Here is an 18,687-nt window from a genome sequence, read left to right on the forward strand (position 1 = left end):
AAACCACTGATATATAATCATATATATAAAGGCAACAGCAAGTAGTTATACCCTAATGTGGGCGTAACTCTCATGCTACGCAGAATATTGGTCCGGCCCTCCGTCCGGCAGGTTGGGACGGACCGGCCACCCTGGGACAGTGTGGGTGGTACGGCAGGGGGACGACCGGGGCACTGCTTGGCAACCATCCCAGCCTGGCCTCTCCCGTCCACCTCTACTTCATCACTCACCGGGTGTTCAGGGGGGGACCATCTTAAAACATAGGCGGACACTTTAACATTTGAGTGCACCTTTCTTTTTTTTTAATAATGCTTTGCAAGAAAGGCTTTGTTTTACCAGGTTTGAAATGGCTTGCTATTTCTGTTATTAGAATTTACCCCGAAATCCATCACAATTCCCATTTTAACTCACTGTAGATGACTCCTTTGCTTCTATGATATTACTCAGTAAATACTTTTAGCTTTTTTTTTTTTTTCACTAAACATGCAAATACTGTACTGTATGTACAAAGTGTACTACAACCCTCTCCTATATGACACTGCAAATCTAATACATCTAAGTATTGGTCCTCTTGCGCCCATACCTCCCAGTCAGCAATGGCAAATAAAACGCGAAGTTTAGGGAGTTGAGGCCTCTCAGGTCAGCGTGATTATGCCTTCCAGGGGTGTGGACACGAAGTGGGTGGGGCCTAACAACCTTATTCCTGTGAGGCTGAGATGTTAATGACTGGATGAGTTGAAAACTTCTCAAGATGTTAAAAACCTTACTAGGTGAAGGATCAACCACTGCAAGTGACAGGTTTCAATAACAATCATTCTATTAACAAACATGGTCTGGAATTTTAACTGCAGGATAGATCTAAATGTGATTCAGCTACCTGGAAGGTGAAATCCTTAACTATTAGTGCAACACATTTCTTGGTGGTACAAAACTTTGTCAACCAATCCTCTGGTTACAGTCCTGTTTGCTGAAGAAATTAATATTGAAGGACTATTAAATGCTTGAATGGAACAATGGTACAGCAGTGTCCACTACATTCAGAAGGAGCAGCAGCATAAAATCCTAAGTGAAAATGTCGACCAAACATCAAGCATTTACTTGAAAGTCTTACGTACTGGATTCAGGATCCTCCACGATAAACACTGAAGACTTAAAACATTCTGCCAGAAAACTTCCTTAATCTACAATATTCTGATTCTGCTCTATAACCAAATGATTTTGTTAGGAAGATATGTGAAACTACATGAAACCCAAAATACTTGGATCTCAGTCAGATGGATCATGTTTGTCAGAGAAACGGTAAGTTGTCAAGTTTTAAAAGTGACTTTAGGGAACTGGTTTGAATGTGATGAAATGTTTGTAACCCTTGGCATCAAAGAGAACCCAAAATGCATTATGCAAGGAGTTTTGCATAAAGATACTAATTTCTGACTTTTTAATCCAACTTACTTAAGCTAGACTTTTACATAATCTTAGTTTTATCCTCCTCTGTGGGGTGATTATCAGCTCTACAGGGACATTCAATAACTCTTGAGTTATTTCATTACGTTCGTGCTGTTTCCGAATATACTATATGTGGGGAATGCACTGATAACACAAGTATACAATACTAAATTTGCATTATTGTGCATGTTGATGTAGGGGTGGGGAGGTTATGTACTAATGACAAGAGACAACAGAAAGAATGAACTGGGGTAAAGCAGGGAAAGAAGACTATAAAGCCTGCAATAATAAAACATTTCCACCGAAACAGGAAAAGTGGTCAGCTGTTTAGCTGCTACTGTGACAAGAACTGCCTCCCTGTGATACTACCACCAGGCCTGGACGATGATCAGCAACAAGACTCACTTTTTACGCTGACTGAGAACAACGGAAATTCAAAAGAATTTCCCCCACACCAAAATGACAAGCCATCTAATTACTCATCCAATGGCCACAGATGTGCTGGCAGTCCACAATACCATGTCTTTTTCGTAGCTTATGTGGCCACTATTTCCCGACTCTCTGAAGGGAGGGTACACAGAAGGGAAGGTAAAGTTGAGAGCACAGTATCACACTATGGCATATATTGTTGGAAGTCTTGAAAGCAGAGCATAATCACTGAAACCCCATTGCCGATGACGGGAAAGTAGCCACAGCATGATAAATCCACTGAAGGTGCTGTCTCGTAGATTCCACTCTAAACTTGTAGTGAAGAGTAGTAGTTTCCATTACTCTAGTAAATAATGTCCACACCCTCAACTACAATTGGTAACTTCAGTGTGCAGGGAATACTGGGTTGTAGATGGAGCAGGGACGGATAGGTGTAATGTAAGTTGCTGTACCAAATTTGTCCTTCTCAATCTTGATCTTGTCCTTTATCCAAGATATGGCATCTCCTTCACCACAGCTATTTGATTATTTCATCACAGCAATTAGATTATTTGGAATAAGTTATCTGGTAATAGGAACCAAGGCTTCTACTGATCAGACTTCTTGCTGCTACTTGGGACTGCAAATCAGGAGAGAATTCAAAGATGCCACCCAACATAGTTCCATCTTGAGACTCTGGGACAAAGAGCATGCTCTTGAGTATGCAGCAGCAGCCTCGCATTATTTTGAACTGCCCAATAACACCTTCAAGACTTTGGGAAGGTTCACATACGATGCTGTAACACTGAGGCGTCTCCAGCTCCACTGCTATCATTAGGTCCTTAAAAAAAAACTTATTACATTTAGCCAGATCACTCCTAATGGACATTTTCTAGCACAACAGGCTCTGATGCCTTAGGGGACTGACCAACATTCATGCAATATTAACCCTTTCATTCTGATGACATAATATTCACTTCTCACTCCCTCCAAATGACTATTTCAACATGGGAAAAGTATTTCATACTGAAGAGTTTACTGAAGGCTGTATTAGCACATACAATTTTAATTATCTCCTAAGCTGAATAGCTCCAACTGGAGGCAGCAAGAATATAAAATTTATCATCTTAGTGAAGGGGTTAAGGGTTCCATTACTGACATTTCTTGCATGGGTGGTAGAAGTAACCTTCTGAATAAAAAAAAAATAGAAGCAAAGATGCCAAAAATATTGTAGCACTTTTTTAAATTCAAGTTTAATTTCATCTTTTGCTTAAATATTAGGAACAATTCAACTGTGAAACACTTATAAGTTAAACTGGCCATGAACATGAATTTCACAAATTATCTATGAAAAATGGCATCTCGAATAAGAAAAGCACGAATACTTGATAAGAATAACCAAAATACAAGTTACAAAAATCACTTGTAAATGTTCTTCTACACTAGAATCTACAAGTAATTCACTACATGAAATGGTCAAACTACAACACATATATGCAACTATCTTTTCAAGAAAAATTAAAAATATGCAGCCAATCCAACTTCCATTACTGCATTCTTGAAGTTCGCTCCAAAGACTTCTTGACCGTATCTTCCTTACTTCAGCAGATATACTGCAATCTTGAGAAACTCTAGTTCCAATCTGACAATGTCAGTGATCTGCACACAAAGCTAACCCATCATTGTAGAAATAAATTCCTCTTGAAAACAACATATGCCCATGTCTGCTCGTTACCCAAGATGGACAAGGTGAGGCGCCCGACTCCAGGACCTAAAGATTCCTTCTCCCCTTTGTTGCCTGTGTGGGAAAGGTGCATATGAGTGACTGTCATGGAGGTGAGAGGACACGAGAGATCAAAGACTCACCTGCCAGCTAATACGTGATGACAAGTTCTCGACGATGACACGGTACGGTGTTCTAGTTGGTGGGCCATACCTGCCACAAGCAAATCTGTTAGTCACATACTCATGCACTGTCACAGCGTATGTCAAAACCAATATCATAAATATATCAATTATCAGATGCAACAAAGCCCCTAAAGTTCTGATTGAGAGAGAGAGAGAGAGAGAGAGAGAGAGAGAAACTGGTTTTATCAAGGGCTTTAAGTCAATGTTCAAAGGCTGTCAGTATGAAAACAAATCAGCTACACCCATGGGGTGACCAGTAATCCATCCAAACAGCAACCTGTAGTCACACTTGAGCTTGAACCCTAAGTTTAGAGTGCTATTAATCAAACAGACCACTTGGCACCCATTTACTGGCTTTATGGTTACCACTAACATGTATATAATTTCTTGGATTATAGTACACAACTTAGTTTGTCAATAAGTCATCACCTGAAGGCACACTTTTCTGACCACTTGGCACCCATTTACTGGCTTTATGGTTACCACTAACATGTATATAATTTCTTGGATTATAGTACACAACTTAGTTTGTCAATAAGTCATCACCTGAAGGCACACTTTTCTGACACATTCCTTAACCCCTTAACCGCGGGGTGTCACTTTCGTGACGCTTGGGAGCAAGGGATCATACCGCAGGGCGACAATTTTGTGATTCTGTGTTATTTTGAATTCGCCCGGGCTTTGAAGTGGTGGCTTGTATCATTTATCAGTACTGCTAATGTCCAACACTAGTCAGCACTCCTAATCTCATCTGTACTCCCATCCATTGTTGACAATTTAGCCATTTCTCCCCATTCTTGACTCCCCTCCCTACCTCCCCTCCATTACCCTATCCTCTCGCCTGCCCGGCCGTGCTACGCTAAGTAAATCTTTCCCGGAATTTTTCACTTATTTCATCCATTGAAATAAGCCCTATGCCCTATTCTTATACCAAATAATATATACAAGAAAGAAATAAGGTAAGTGAGAGTGCCATACACCTAGAATTGGCAAATTATCACCTGACAACACCTCACGTGCACTCGTTCGCTAATTTTCGCTGTTTATTTCCCCTTGATATATGCCGTATAATCTATTTTCGTAATAAAAATATATATAAGAAAGGAAGGGAGAAGCCTAAGTGATATTTACATTCACCTGGTACTACCTAATTGTTGCAGGCCACCACACTGTATTCTACGCTAAGTAAATCTTCCCTGGAATTTTCCACTGATTTCATCCATTGAAATAAGCCCTATGCCCTATTCTTATACCAAATAATATATACAAAAAAGAAATAAGGTAAGTGATAGTGCCATACACCTGGAATTGGCTAATTATCACCTGACAACACCTCACATGCACTCGTTTGCTAATTTTCACTGTTTATTTCCCCTTGAAATATGCCGTATAATCTATTTTCGTAATAAATATACATATAAGGAGGGAAGGGAGAAGCCTAAGTGATTACATTCACCTGGAACTACCTAATTTATTATGTATTGTCTTGGTTTCCTGCCAATCATTTCATTGCTATATATGAGCAGGTCTCATAGGGCTGAAGTTGGTAGTATTGCACCTACCCTAGCCAGGCGGCAGGAGACCACCACTATCAGTTCACTGTCGTCTTTGAAAGTGGAAGTATGTCTGATTTGCTCCTGCTAACTTCCGCCGTTTTACAGCCCCATGCAAAGGGCCTTGTGACCTTTACCCCCTACTAAACCTCGTGTGGAAAGAGGTAAAGGGCTGACAAATGATAGAGAGTGACTATGATCTTTTTATTGAGTAAAACAGTGCACATCTAATGTCTGACTTGGCTCGTATCTCTGACTGGGGTAAAAATAATCTGGTTGTTTTTAATGCATCAAAGACTCAGTTTTTGCACCTATCAACCCGACAAAATCTTCCACAGTTATACCCACTTATGTTTAATAATACTCAACTTAATCCTGCATCATTGTTGAACATGCTTCAGGTTTCATTTGCTCGTGATTTGTCTTGGAAAGATCATATTACATCTCTTGTAAAATTTGCTTCCAAGCGATTGGGTGTGCTAAGCCGACTCCATTCCTTCTTGACCCCTGCACAATTGTTGACTCTATACAGGGGTTTTATCCACCCCTGTGTGGAGTATAACTCTCATGTATGGGGCGGCTCCCCACATACAGCTCTTCTCAATAGGGTAGAGTCAAAGGCTTTTCGTCTCATTAACTCTCCCCCTCTTACTGACTCCCTTCAACCTCTGTCTCTTCGCCACAGTGTTGCATCTTTATCTCTTTTCTATCGCTACTTCAATGGTCACTGTTCCTCTGAACTGTCTGTATGCATTCCTCCACTTCTACGACGGGCCCGTAGCACCCGTCTAGCAGCAAACTCTCACCCCTTTTCTGTCCAACTCTCTAATGCAAGAGTTAACCGTTACTCCCAGTCCTTCATTTATGCAACAGGTCAACTCTGGAACTGTCTCCCTCTGTCTGTATTTCCTGCTACCTATGATCTCCAGTCTTTCAAACGCAGTGTGTCCAGGCATCTCGAAATGAATGGATCTTGAATTTGGCTCTCTCTTGTATTTTGTTTTTCTCTTGGAGGGAACAGTATTGCGGGCTCATTGCCTTTGGTTCCTTCTTCCTCTCATTTAAAAAAAAAAAAAAAAAAAAAAAAAAAAAAAAAAAAAAAGTGGAATTGTAAATAAAGTGTAAATAATGTGCAAACAGCACGAAAGCAATGAATGTAAATATAAGTGAACAGTGGAAAATAGTTTTATAAGTTACTTCAAGTGACAGTGCATAACACACTGTAAATAAAATCAATATGTGAATAATGTAAATAAAGTAGAGAACGTAAATTGAAATGTAAATGACTGGTATTATAGGAATACGATTATATATACTAGGAGTAATGAAAGTGAAAGTTTCACTCTAGCATGTATGAATACTATGAGTTATGAGAGTGAAGGTGAAAGTGACATTCACTCTCAATGCTAGCATACAGGACGAGAAAGTGAATGCTACGTATTTTACTGAAAGAAATTGAATCCCTACAGTGACAATAAACTACTATTACTGAAGGAAACTTATGGATAAAGACTGTAGATATATATAAGTGTTATACAGTAACAGAAATATAAACTGTGAGTGTTTTTATGAATAATAGACAACACTAGCGGCGAATGATCGGAAGTGGGATGGTCATACGCCCTCGTAATTTTCATTGCTTTCACTGTCTTTTTGGGGGAGTATGGATTCCAAACTATTTGAGAATCATAGATTAGTGTTTCTAGTGATAATATCAGGCTGTGGTAATCATATTACAAGTTGTCGGGAAGTGTATAGTGGAGACTTCGTTACCCAACTTCAGAGGTCTCCACAAGTCCTACGGTACTTGCCGAAGTCTCAACAAACACCCAAGGAGAAAGCTGAAGGTATGTGCCATAAGTATATGTGATTTTAATATTCTAGGACTAATAACTGATTTTTGGCAAAATATTTTTAGAGTCTGTCGGAGCGCGAATATGCCCGCGGGAGCTGCAAGTCAAAGCAAAACAAGCCTGCGGTGTAAGGGTTAACCCACTGACTGCATTTCCACCTTTTATGCCTTATTCCAGTTTGTCTGATGGTTTTTCAATGTTCAACCCAAATGAAAATTTTAGTACACAGCAAATAAGCTGGATAAGTCAAGACATGGCTAGCAAGCTCTCAATGGAGCCCCATTAAAAAAAAAAAAAAAAAAAAAAAAAAAAAAAAAAACTTCATTTACACAAGATTAAATTACATTTTGAAAAATAACAATCAGTACAAAATACATCCTTGATTTAAATATTATTTTTCTAAACAGCACAAAAATGTGAGGGATCCCAACTTCAGGTGGCATAAAACTGGGCTATAAATGACCTTAATTCCAACTGCTAGTCAAAATGACCAAGTCAGCAAGAGTCTGCTTGCAACATGAATGGGAAAGAAACTTCGTCTGTGGTCTGCCTCTGTGATCAGTACCCAAATGGGCTTAATATCAGTTCTGTATTTAAAATATATTTTAAAAAGCCTATTATTGTTTTCTGGTAAAAAAAGAAAGCCTCTTACTTTTATGTTCTTAAAAAAAAAAAAAAAAAAAAAAAAAAAAAAGTCTTCTGGTTAAAAAAAGGGGGGGGGGGGGGGGGGGGCAACGACTTCTGGTGTAAAAAAAAAAGGGGGGGGGGGGAGGGGGGGCAACGACCATCGACCACTCAATGTAGTGCTGCCAACTTCGCACTTTTATAATTCTTTTTCTGCGTCTGCCCTCCTGTCTTCCTATTTCTCCGATCTTTCCTGTCACTTTACTTTACTTTCCTTCTCAGATGGCTTTACATTGAGTGACAAGCCTAATGGTTTCCTATAAGCAAGGAAACCATTTACAATGCCGGGTGGTAAGCATATAACCAACCAATACGTGTTCCCTACATGTCAGCAAGTGGGTTGGAGGAAGGTTAGCGCCCCTCCCCATAAAACAATTAACTAAAAGACATATGGCCACCCCTTTCAGGATTATGGCATCTGGCTACAGATAGAAGGAGGGGGGGGGGGCATTATTCAAACTCCATTGCCTTGCCATGGGAAACATTTGTTATCACACTTCACCATGCCATTTATGGTACCATCTTCTGAATGTAGTTAATTATTCTGACATTAGCAAAAAAATCAATTTGCAGTTTGTCTTTGTTGTTAGGCAGTGAGGGACAAATCACATCACTCACCAGTGTGATGATCGCTTTATACTGCCAGCCATTTCAGCTCACAGAAACAGCTATAAACGTGCCAAAAATGCCTTGTTTCTGGGTGATATATATTTTGAATATTGTAAGAAAACCATCTTACACCATGTACACAGTGGTAAATAAACTCTCTGTAGAGTATGTACAGTAATCACAATGTTTTACAACCAGACCCTGTCCCCAATAATTGCTGGCATAGCATGACGGCGATGGAAGCACTGTGGTGTGGCGACTTGGGGTTTCAGTCTAATACTAGCTGCATCACGTCACATCACTCAGTCATCGAGGTTCAAATGTTTGAGTCAATGTGTATTTGTGCACCTGGCAAATTTTCTTCCCTTATGATGTCTGAAATCAGTGGCGACCTTCAAGGTGAATTTCAAATGGGAGGTGGGAGTGGGTGTCCACAGGGACCAAATTTGGAGTAGGGCAGCTGGGGGACAACAGTAGTCTCATGCTTTGCCAAAACGTAATGTCATGGTACAGCATCCAGGTATTGGTTTTCCATGCCTCAGGCTTCTTCCTTTGCACTGCCTCCCTCAAACACTTCAGGACGTTCAAGCACTGTATAACGCTTCACTGACTGACGACGTGGAACAAACTCACAGTGAACAACGCCCTACTAACAAAAACAGATGCTCAACACAACCTTCACAACTGAGCGACTCAGACGTGTGCTCTCTCTCTCTCTCTCTCTCTCTCTCTCGGGGCGGGGGAGGGGGGGGGGATGTTCCAACCCACCGCAACAACCTTTGCATCGATATCACTGCCATATACTTGCATCAACATCGCTGCCATACACTATGTTTCATCACCTGCCATGACATTTGTCAAAGTTTTCATCAGCATTTGAACAATCCAACAACTCCTGACTCTGTGACATGTCTTTTCTTTGTTTGTTTTTTTTTTTTTTCCCCTCACCTGTTAGCAGTAATGGTTCAAATTTTGCGGCAATACGAAGCAACTTTTTAATTTTTTTGGTTAACATTTTGTGGCACAAACTTACAGATGCCTACTTGGGAAACACAGACACTCAAGCAACAATTTTCACAGATCACAGCATGTAAATGTAATTGTCCTTTCTTCACATGGAAGGCCGTCCAGATTTGGGATCATCTTTGGTAGATGCTCTTCCCAATTTGAATCACTGGAACTAGTAGTGACACTGAGTATGGCTAAAACAATCCTCCCCATAAGCCTGCTGCAACATCTTATGTCTCCACAAAAGCTATTCCCAATTTGAAACAATTTCACACAAACATGTTGCTCTTCAACAGCCTTTATTGTTCAACTTGCAACAAATCAGAGTGCACTAAACACATGTTCAATTAAGCACGTGTACCTCAATTACTAAGTCATGTGGTGTGATGCAGCTTGCATTAGACTAAAGCTCAGAGTTGCTGCTATACAGCACTCCCATCACAATCACTCGACTATGGTTAGCTCATGCGTTATTTAAAAAGTTCAGTTTCTTTTTGGACAGACCTTGTTTAGTTGATGCATTTTATTAAGTGTTCAGTGTCTTTTAGGACAGACCTTGCACCTTTAATTATTATGGGATAATCATGTTTAAATGGCATGACTGGTTAAAGAACACAACCCTCGGGTAAACTGGGTGGTAACTATATCCATTTACTCACTACTCCACCCTTTCAATGCCTACAAGGGACTTAGATCTAGTCACTCCATGATGGCATCAGGGGTGTTTTTACTCTTAAATGAGAGAATATTTTACTCTAGTGTGATCCGGTGCACCCCCTACAATATGACAATAAAAATCTTCAAGACACTAATTATGAAAGTGACATGTAATTTACTACACTAACTGGTTACAAAACAACAAAAACTGCATCTCATGGTTGTACAATAATCTAATGAGAATTATGAAGACTGGTAACTAGTTGTAGCAATCATAAGTACCATGAAAGACATTAAGACAACTTTACTAGCTTACTACTGCAAGAAGTTGTAAAAATGAAAACTGCAAGTTGCATAACACTGAAAAATGCCCTTAACCCACGAATTGCAAACCACAGCTCAGGCAGGGTAGCGTCGCATTGTGAGCCACAGATCAGGCTGTGCTGGCCAAGCATCACCGCTACCTACTCCACTCCCATGCAAACTTATGAACAAAGCTACGCAAAGACCTTTTTTTTTTTTTTTTTTTTTTTTTTTTTTTTTAAATAACCAGACGATGCCCTGGATGTTTATCTTCAAGTTTATAATACATACATACATACATATATATATATATATATATATATATATATATATATATATATATAATCCTACATTTTTTGCACACCACAGGGTGGGATTAAAAAAAAAAAAAAAAAAAAAAAAAAAAAAAAGAGAGTAATTGTGCAATCCACGGGTTTGAACAGTCTACAAGTGAACACTCCATTCTCCTCGCGGTTTTTGGCTTGGACTGGTAAATGGATGCTAGTGGCAGTCACTCAAGATGCCAGAGGAAGCTAACTGGGAAAACTGCTAGAATTCACTGATCCATTCCATAGGCAGAACCAACCACATGCTGCTTCACAAACATAATGAGAAATACATTGTCAACTGAAAAATAAATACAACATCTGAATGTTGTTCTCTTTGCTATCTTCATCCATTCAAGTCTTTCTCTTGCTTCAACTTCCATCTTCATTTTTTCAAACATTCCTTATTACATACATATATCTCAGCTTACCACCTCTCCCACATTCAACTTCGTTTACAAAGACCTCATTATACCATCCTAGCTAAGCAAGCAATAATGGAGAACATTTCAAATGCCAGGACCTGAAAGTCACAAAGGAGCTAGACATGCTCAGTACTGCCCAGCCATTTACGTTCATGCATAACTTAACGATGAGTGTAACTATGACACTTTCAAACTTTGCTACTACTACTTTACCCATGGAGCTACTGTATACAATGAAAAAGGACCTTTGTCCAAACAGTATCATACCTCTTAAAGAGTCTGTAGTGGATAATAATCACCTACAACTTCCACTCAACAGTCTAAGAATTTTACCACTGCACATTCACTAATGAATCCATCATGGCCTGAGAAGGTACAGCAATTTCCTTTGGTGGCTAAGAGAGAACATAGTGTACTGGTGCTATGGTGTATGCAAGGGCACCATAACTGATGGGGACAAAATGGCTTACAGGATTGTTGCTCTGTCAATGGCTGCCAAGAATTAAAATACCTATATCTGTAATATGAATACCGCCTCAGTTTTGGGAGGGAGGTCTACCATCAACTACCACTGGACAAATTCAGATGAAGGTAGATCTTTGTTGCGATAGAGTTAAGAGAGATTACTTTCATTCACATAGTGCACAAAGTACTTCCTAATTTAAACAACACATCTTTGCAAAAAGGGGAACAAGTCAAGAGTGAGAGCAATGGAAATGAGTTACTTGAGAGGAGCATGTGGAGTGACGTGGAGGGACAGATTGACGAATGAAGAAGTGAAGGAACGCTGTGGGATGGATGTGGATGTGGTTGAGAAGATTAGGAGAAATACACTGAGGTGGTTTGGACATGTGAAGAGAATGGAGAATGAAAGACTGACTAAGAGGGTGTATGTAGGTGAGGTGGAGGGAGGGAGAGGGAGAGGTAGACCGAGGATGAGGTGGAGGGATGGAGTTGAGAGGTATATGAGGGAGGGGGGAGGGGTGATTTGGGGGGAGTGTAGTCAAATGGTGGGTGACAGAGCAACTTGGAGGCGTTTTGTCTGCGGCCACCCTTTGCGGGATTAGGGCGTCGGGCTATAGATAGATAGATAGATAGATCTTTACAGTAACCAAGTTAATGGTACCAAATTCAATCAACTAAACATTCTTCAAAATCATCAGTAAAATTAGTTCTCTCTCTCTCTCACACACACACACAGCCAAGCTTAATCAGAATAATTTCAGCACTGCAAAGAACTACCATTATTCCTCCAACAATGCTACATGTTTTTGTGAAGACAATGTTTTCAACATGTTACAGTTTTTTGAAGGCCTAAAATTTCCATGATGAGCTGGAGTAATGTACACTGATCACTTGGCTATCACACATAAATGGTACCAATCATGGCACATGATAATGGAACTGTGCAGTAACAAATACAGCAGATGCTCAATTTAACGAACACTGATTTAATGGAAGCCCAAGATACCGGAATAATTTTTCCCAGTATTTTTTGCCCATTTAGGGGAAAATTTCCAATAAAATGAGCATAATTCCATTTAGAAAATTCCATATACTGAAGAACCCCATAACTGCCGAACTCATAATGAACGACTTCACTAACTAGCGATTTCCTAAATACTATACAGTATGTTGTTTGAAAAATACAGAAAATAAACTGGAAGAGCATGAATTGAATCGGTAAGGTCTTTCTGCTGAAAGTTTAACGTACACTTAGCGCTCATTCTTTTGTTCATTTTGTGTGCACAGGTATATGAGAGTATCAATACAAGCAATAATGTATTCCACTAACCCTAATAACCCAACATGCCGAACAATCCTATACAGTACCGGTGTCTATGACAGAGTTTACTCGAGCTACATAAAGCAGAACAATTATGGGAAGGGAACAAAGGTCACTGGTAGGTTTACACGACTATGCTACCATCCCAAGCTGTCAGCCGGTCACTTAATTTCAGATATTTTTGCCCGTACGGCACATGCACCATAATTTTATGACGTCTTCCATGAATCACAGAAAAATCACAAGATAGGTTTGGAGGGGGGGGGGGGGGGAAGCTAGGTAAGCCAGACAATTCTCTTCACATCTTGACAAAAAATAGATTGATTTTAGAACTTAAAAAATTGTTTCGGGGCTGGCCACGGGTGCACGCAAATTTCTTAACCCACGACCACTGACAGGTTAAGTGGTTAAACCATACCTACGACTGTTTGTTTCTGGCACATTGGAAGAAGCTTACTCTACATACTCAAATACGGATTTCGTTCCCAATTTCCCAAATGTAGGTTAGGTTAGGTTAGGTTTAGTTAACCTGTTAGTTAGTCAAACTAGGTTAGGCTAGGTTTAGCTTAACACTTAGGACAGTCCCTTCCGCCATTACACTGATGAATCAAACAAAGTTGTCACTGCCGAACAGCTAAAAACAAGGGGGAAACAGATTTAGCAAGAAACATTTATTTGTGGATAATGCATAACATTACAGTACAGTATCAGTGGTTCCTAGGCTATGCAATTACTGGTAAATGTCATTTTCAGGAAGGCGTCAAGAATCAGCGAATTTCAAGAATTAGCGAGTGGGTTTGGAACGTAACCCTTGCTAATTTGGGAGGGTTACTGTACAATAATACATTGGGGGAGGCGGTGGCTCAATCGATAGAGAGGTAGCCCGCAGTCCTACCGGACCCAGGTTCAAATCCCCGCTAGGGCAGGGAACAGTTTAAGGATTTGAATTTCATAAAAAGCAGACTTTACTAATCTACCAGAAGACCCACCAACATCTTGCAAAAACACCCCTGCTAATACCAACACACCAGTCCTGTATCATGTGTTCAATAAGGATGGTGGGTCTTTGCGCCAAAGTGGTGGCATGTAGAGGTGTATGGAATGTAGGAGGACTACTGGGCCTTGAGAGCAGGCTGTGAAGCCTATGCCCAGAGTCGGACGGACACACACACACACAAAGTTCAGACTGCTGTGTGTAGCACAAAGAGTTAGCATTGTTTGCTAGGTTTAGGTTGCCTTCAAGGATTTAGCAGAAAGTGCCTCAAAATGCCGGAAAATTTTCCCTTATATTGAGCCTCAGTTAAAGAATTCAATTTAGTGGAAAATTCGAGATAAATGTAATGGGGATTGGCTGCATTAGGTTGTTAAACTGCGCATCTACTTTACACAGAACCTATGAGATTTATCCTGAATGGTACCAGGTACCCAAAGCAGAAGTCCAAATTTTAACTTTTATAACAACTTAGGCCCAATAAAACAGTTATGTTAAATACCAGAAACACAGATAGACATGGTTTGGTTAATGGAAAGGGATGAAAAGGACATAATAGGGAAGATTCCTGTACAGCCTGGAGATGGGCTTGAGATAAAGGGTTCCCAGGCAAAAGGGTGGATAGTTAGTGGTCTCCACCATCTGGGGTTAACTCCTTGAGCAGGTCCTCACCCTTGAATTCTTCAAAGCCATCAGAAATCACTGACACTGCATCATCATCGTTGGCAGAAACCAACTCAAGTGCACAATAATGATTTTTATGAGCTGGAAAATGCACTATAACAGGAGTTCAGATTTTCATCTCGCAGTGATAACAACCAACCAAGGGATCACTGTACAAAGTATGTCCTCATGCTGAAGGAGCTGAAGTGCCAGTTGCAACAGCTGACATCAAAGAATCCATGCTGTATCAATCCTTTCAGTTTGGAGACAGTCTTGCTCCCTCCAGATTATTTTATTCACGTTAGGGGAGATCTAGCAATGAAGACTATAACTAATATCTCTAACTCAAAAACTCTCCCAATCTAGATAATATTATTTGGAGGTAGCAAGGACTGACTAAAAACCGTTTTCAGCAGTGACCAGGAACAAAAAGCTGTAAAAGAAACTACCGACATGTAAAAAAAAAAAAAGTAAGAATAAACTAGAAATTGCATAACTGGAGTGAATGGGTTTTAAATAAGCCATAAAAGAAACCATGTACAGAATATGAAAGTAAATCAGAACTTTAAGGGCTTGCATGTATCATACAACTCAAATATTTGTACTGCATCTAGTTATATAAAGGATTAACCCATTTTCCCATACCATGTAGTAAATAACATCAGTCATGGGTTATTCTGAGTTACAATAATACACCATACTGTGATCTTTGGCATGAAACAACTGCGAGATAAACACAACACATGATTTTGAGGATGTTAGGAGGCAAAAAGTCTCAATCCTTTACATTACAAGCAGAGCCAGGTATATAGGCATGTAGTTTGGCAGGGTAGGGTCAAACAAAATGCTGACCCACCATCATAACACTAGAGGCATGTTGTCTAGCAAGGAATGGTCACACTATGCTGACCCACTCGATAGATTAAACAGGCACACCACAGCATCACTATAGCCACCAACACTAGAAGAATTAGTGACTACATAAGAGTTCATTCCTCTAAGTACATCTCAGACATTAACCCCTTCACTGTGATATTTGCTTTTTCTACAGCCAAAAGGTTTATTCAGCCTGGGAGATACTTTTTAAACAGGAGGGTAAATCTGGGCTTAACTATTTCTATGAGAGGTCTACCCCAAGCTGAATATAAATGGCTGGCAGTAGAGGGAAAGTAATGAATTTGTTTTTAAACGCATGGGGTTAACTATCCAGAGAGATGCAGTACCTGATGTTAACTGTCAAGGGGGATGCAAAATAGACAGCTGACACAACTTTTTCATGGTACTTCCCAGTAGGTGCAATAGTGACAGCCGAAACAGGACTTTTATACATGGCTCTGGTTACATGCGACAAAAATCACACGGACACAACCTTGGCGGGGGGCGTGCCAGTGGATCGTCGTACCTGTCGAGCCAGGCCGGACGCCGGTCACGGTCCCGATCACGCCCGTACAGCCCGTATCCACCCCGCCTCGGCAGACCACGCGCGTGTTCCACCGTCACTCTGAAACAAAAACATCATCCTGACCCCTTTTCTCCACCCAAGAATGACATGAGATAATGTCCAGAAAGCTAAAAACTGATAAAGGGAGATTCAGCAACATGCCCAGTGATAGAGGTCGGTCAGTCATAACTTCACCTCATGTACATGACCATTTGCATAAATTCTTCTTGCAGCTTTCTTCAGGGATGCACTTCATACTTTAATCTATGGCAACAAAAGCAAATTCATCTCACTCATGCAATATACAACCAAAACTATACAACTAACTTCCTATTCACTGATAATTAAACTATTGCTGACAGTATCCCACTTACTACATTACATGAAAACAAAAGCAAAAGAAACTATTCTAAGTTCACAGTAAAACTTGCAACATAACCATAGGCAAATAAATTGTTGCCTGGTGTCCTAAACTTTTTGATGTTGTCACTGTCAATGTGATATGAAGTCTCCTCCTCACAACCTCAAGCATAAAGCATTAACCAACAGTTTACATTCACTCAATTACTACTTCTAAAATCAATACTTTCCCAGACTAACTATAAATCTTACCAAATGCATTACTATCTACAGTAAATTTGTGTGCAGTATTTACTTAGGGACAGATTCCCAGTATAAACAATAATTCTCTGCGGTGTTACCATGGACAATGGCAGATCTTTAACAATGAAATTACATCAATCAACTTACCGTTCTCCAAGGAGTTCTCTCCCATTCATCTCGTACACAGCATCGTCAGCATCTCTCTCATCTTCAAACTCCTGCCAAGGAAGATTTAGACATATCACTTTGAAATATTCTTATTAATATCCTTTATTTCCAATATCTGCTAATAGTTCTCCATGAATGTGTACAATACAATAATGGCTTCTAACTGGCTGACAAATGCTGGATTTCCTATTGATAAACCTTTTTTCCAATACATAACTATATGCTCTCTACACACAGCAACCATGCTGATCTCCCCAGCCTCAAATATATTCTGAACATGCCCGGTACTGTTACACCATGCTTTCTGTAATCAGGCATGTGGTATAATTGCAATTCTTCAACTGGCTTTTAACCAGTAAAATGGATTTATTATTCAACTTACCACAAATCCATATCCGTTTTTAATCAAGCAGTCACGCAACCTGCCATAGCGCTTGAAGAACTTCTCTAGGTCACGCTCCCGGCAGTTGTAATGCAGACCGCCCACATACACCCTCGCCATCATCTAGGCGATTGCTTCTGGAGAAAAATAATGACAAATTGTGCATTATTTAAGACCAAGTGTGGCTGGCTCTGATTAACACCCTCATGTTCCCCAGCATGCTAGTAAGGTGGATTCATGTGATTAACATGTCATAGAGAGAGAAAAAAAAAAAAAAAAAAAAAAAAAAAAATCTTGTTTGAAGACAAGAACTCCCGGATGGGAGCAGGCGCCAACAACATGTCTGTCTGGAAAAGACTGTGTCCAAAGAATGAGTAATAATGTAAATTATAATGATCCCCCCCCTCCCAATGACTAGGTAGGTGAAGGGTCTTTCTGGCTTCCCATATCAATAAGGACAGAGGATTGTCACACTCCCTACTACTGCACCCACAATAACATCCGGTGAAGGTTGGCTAGGTTAGCTCATTTAAACATGTATGTAATAATGGATAGAGTTAGGAAATGGAGACTCCCTCTACTGAACCTAAAAAGTAGTATAGTGTATTAGTGTTGTTAAAGTCTGAGAAAACTAACTCACCCAACGTCAAATACCAGATAAACTATTTTTGTGAAGGAACTAACAGACTGGAACTAAAATTATATGAAAGTAACAGTACAGTGATTTAAATAGTTCTTACACACATTTGAGAAGAGTAAAGGACCTTGTAAACCTTACCCTGAATAGCACAATCTGACCATCAAAGAACCAAATAACATTCTATGGCCCTACATGTAAATTATTTCCACAAAATTAGTTTAACATGAACTACACAAACAAAACTTAATCCTTGTCATAAACATTACATTTGTGAAAGTGAGCTCTCCTGCATCCTGCCACTGATTTTAACCTAAAACTATAGAAAAAAGTGAAAGTAATATTTCATAACCATGACATTCTTCATTTCCAACATGACATCCTTTCATCCTGGCCTAGGCAGAAAAAAACCAACACCGAATAGACTGATAAAATCGTGCTATTTAATTTCCTTCGCATTAGCCAACGGTAACATTGCAACCCATTAAAAATTTCTTGCTGTACCGTTAGCATTGTCTTCCTACTCTAAATTTCTAACAAACGCGATGCTACATCTTACCACTATTACCTAGTACAAACCCATACCACTTGCTGATATGACCGTTGCCACATCATCCTAAATGATACAGGTTATGATAAGTTGTTCAATATGCCTTGTCACCGTTACTCTGGAACGAAAGCATTGTCACCATTTCACTATCAACACCTTTCTACACACTTCACAATCTCCTGGCTAACAATCCACAACTTGTTCGCCCAAAAACACCATATATGCATTATAATCTAGAAATGTTATTCCACGTAAATACTAAAATCAAGGCCAAGTGGGAATGAGGAGG

The 18,687-nt window shown here is 39.8% G+C and overlaps 1 protein-coding gene across 4 annotated transcripts in view; it reads right to left on the minus strand.

Annotated features, from left to right (window-relative positions):
• The window catches only part of LOC145415700 (serine/arginine-rich splicing factor 6-like), a 35,814-nt gene that overhangs the window by 6,610 nt on the left and 10,517 nt on the right, over positions 1–18,687 (minus strand). For 2 of the 4 annotated variants that reach the window (XM_080284920.1, XM_080284918.1), the window contains exons 2-5: positions 17,212–17,348; positions 16,809–16,879; positions 15,987–16,118; positions 3,718–3,787 (exon numbers count right to left, since the gene is read on the minus strand). In XM_080284920.1, the coding sequence (XP_080141046.1) occupies positions 3,718–3,787; positions 15,987–16,118; positions 16,809–16,879; positions 17,212–17,334 (396 nt within the window). In that variant the 5' untranslated portion in view covers positions 17,335–17,348. The remainder of the gene's footprint in view (positions 1–3,717; positions 3,788–15,986; positions 16,119–16,808; positions 16,880–17,211; positions 17,349–18,687) is intronic. The other 2 variants (XM_080284921.1, XM_080284919.1) reach the window with 2 other exon arrangements.

The sequence above is a fragment of the Coenobita brevimanus genome, chromosome 103 (assembly GCF_032717465.1).
Source record: "Coenobita brevimanus isolate Jiangsu-jjx chromosome 103, ASM3271746v2, whole genome shotgun sequence".
Lineage (NCBI taxonomy): Eukaryota > Metazoa > Arthropoda > Malacostraca > Decapoda > Coenobitidae > Coenobita > Coenobita brevimanus.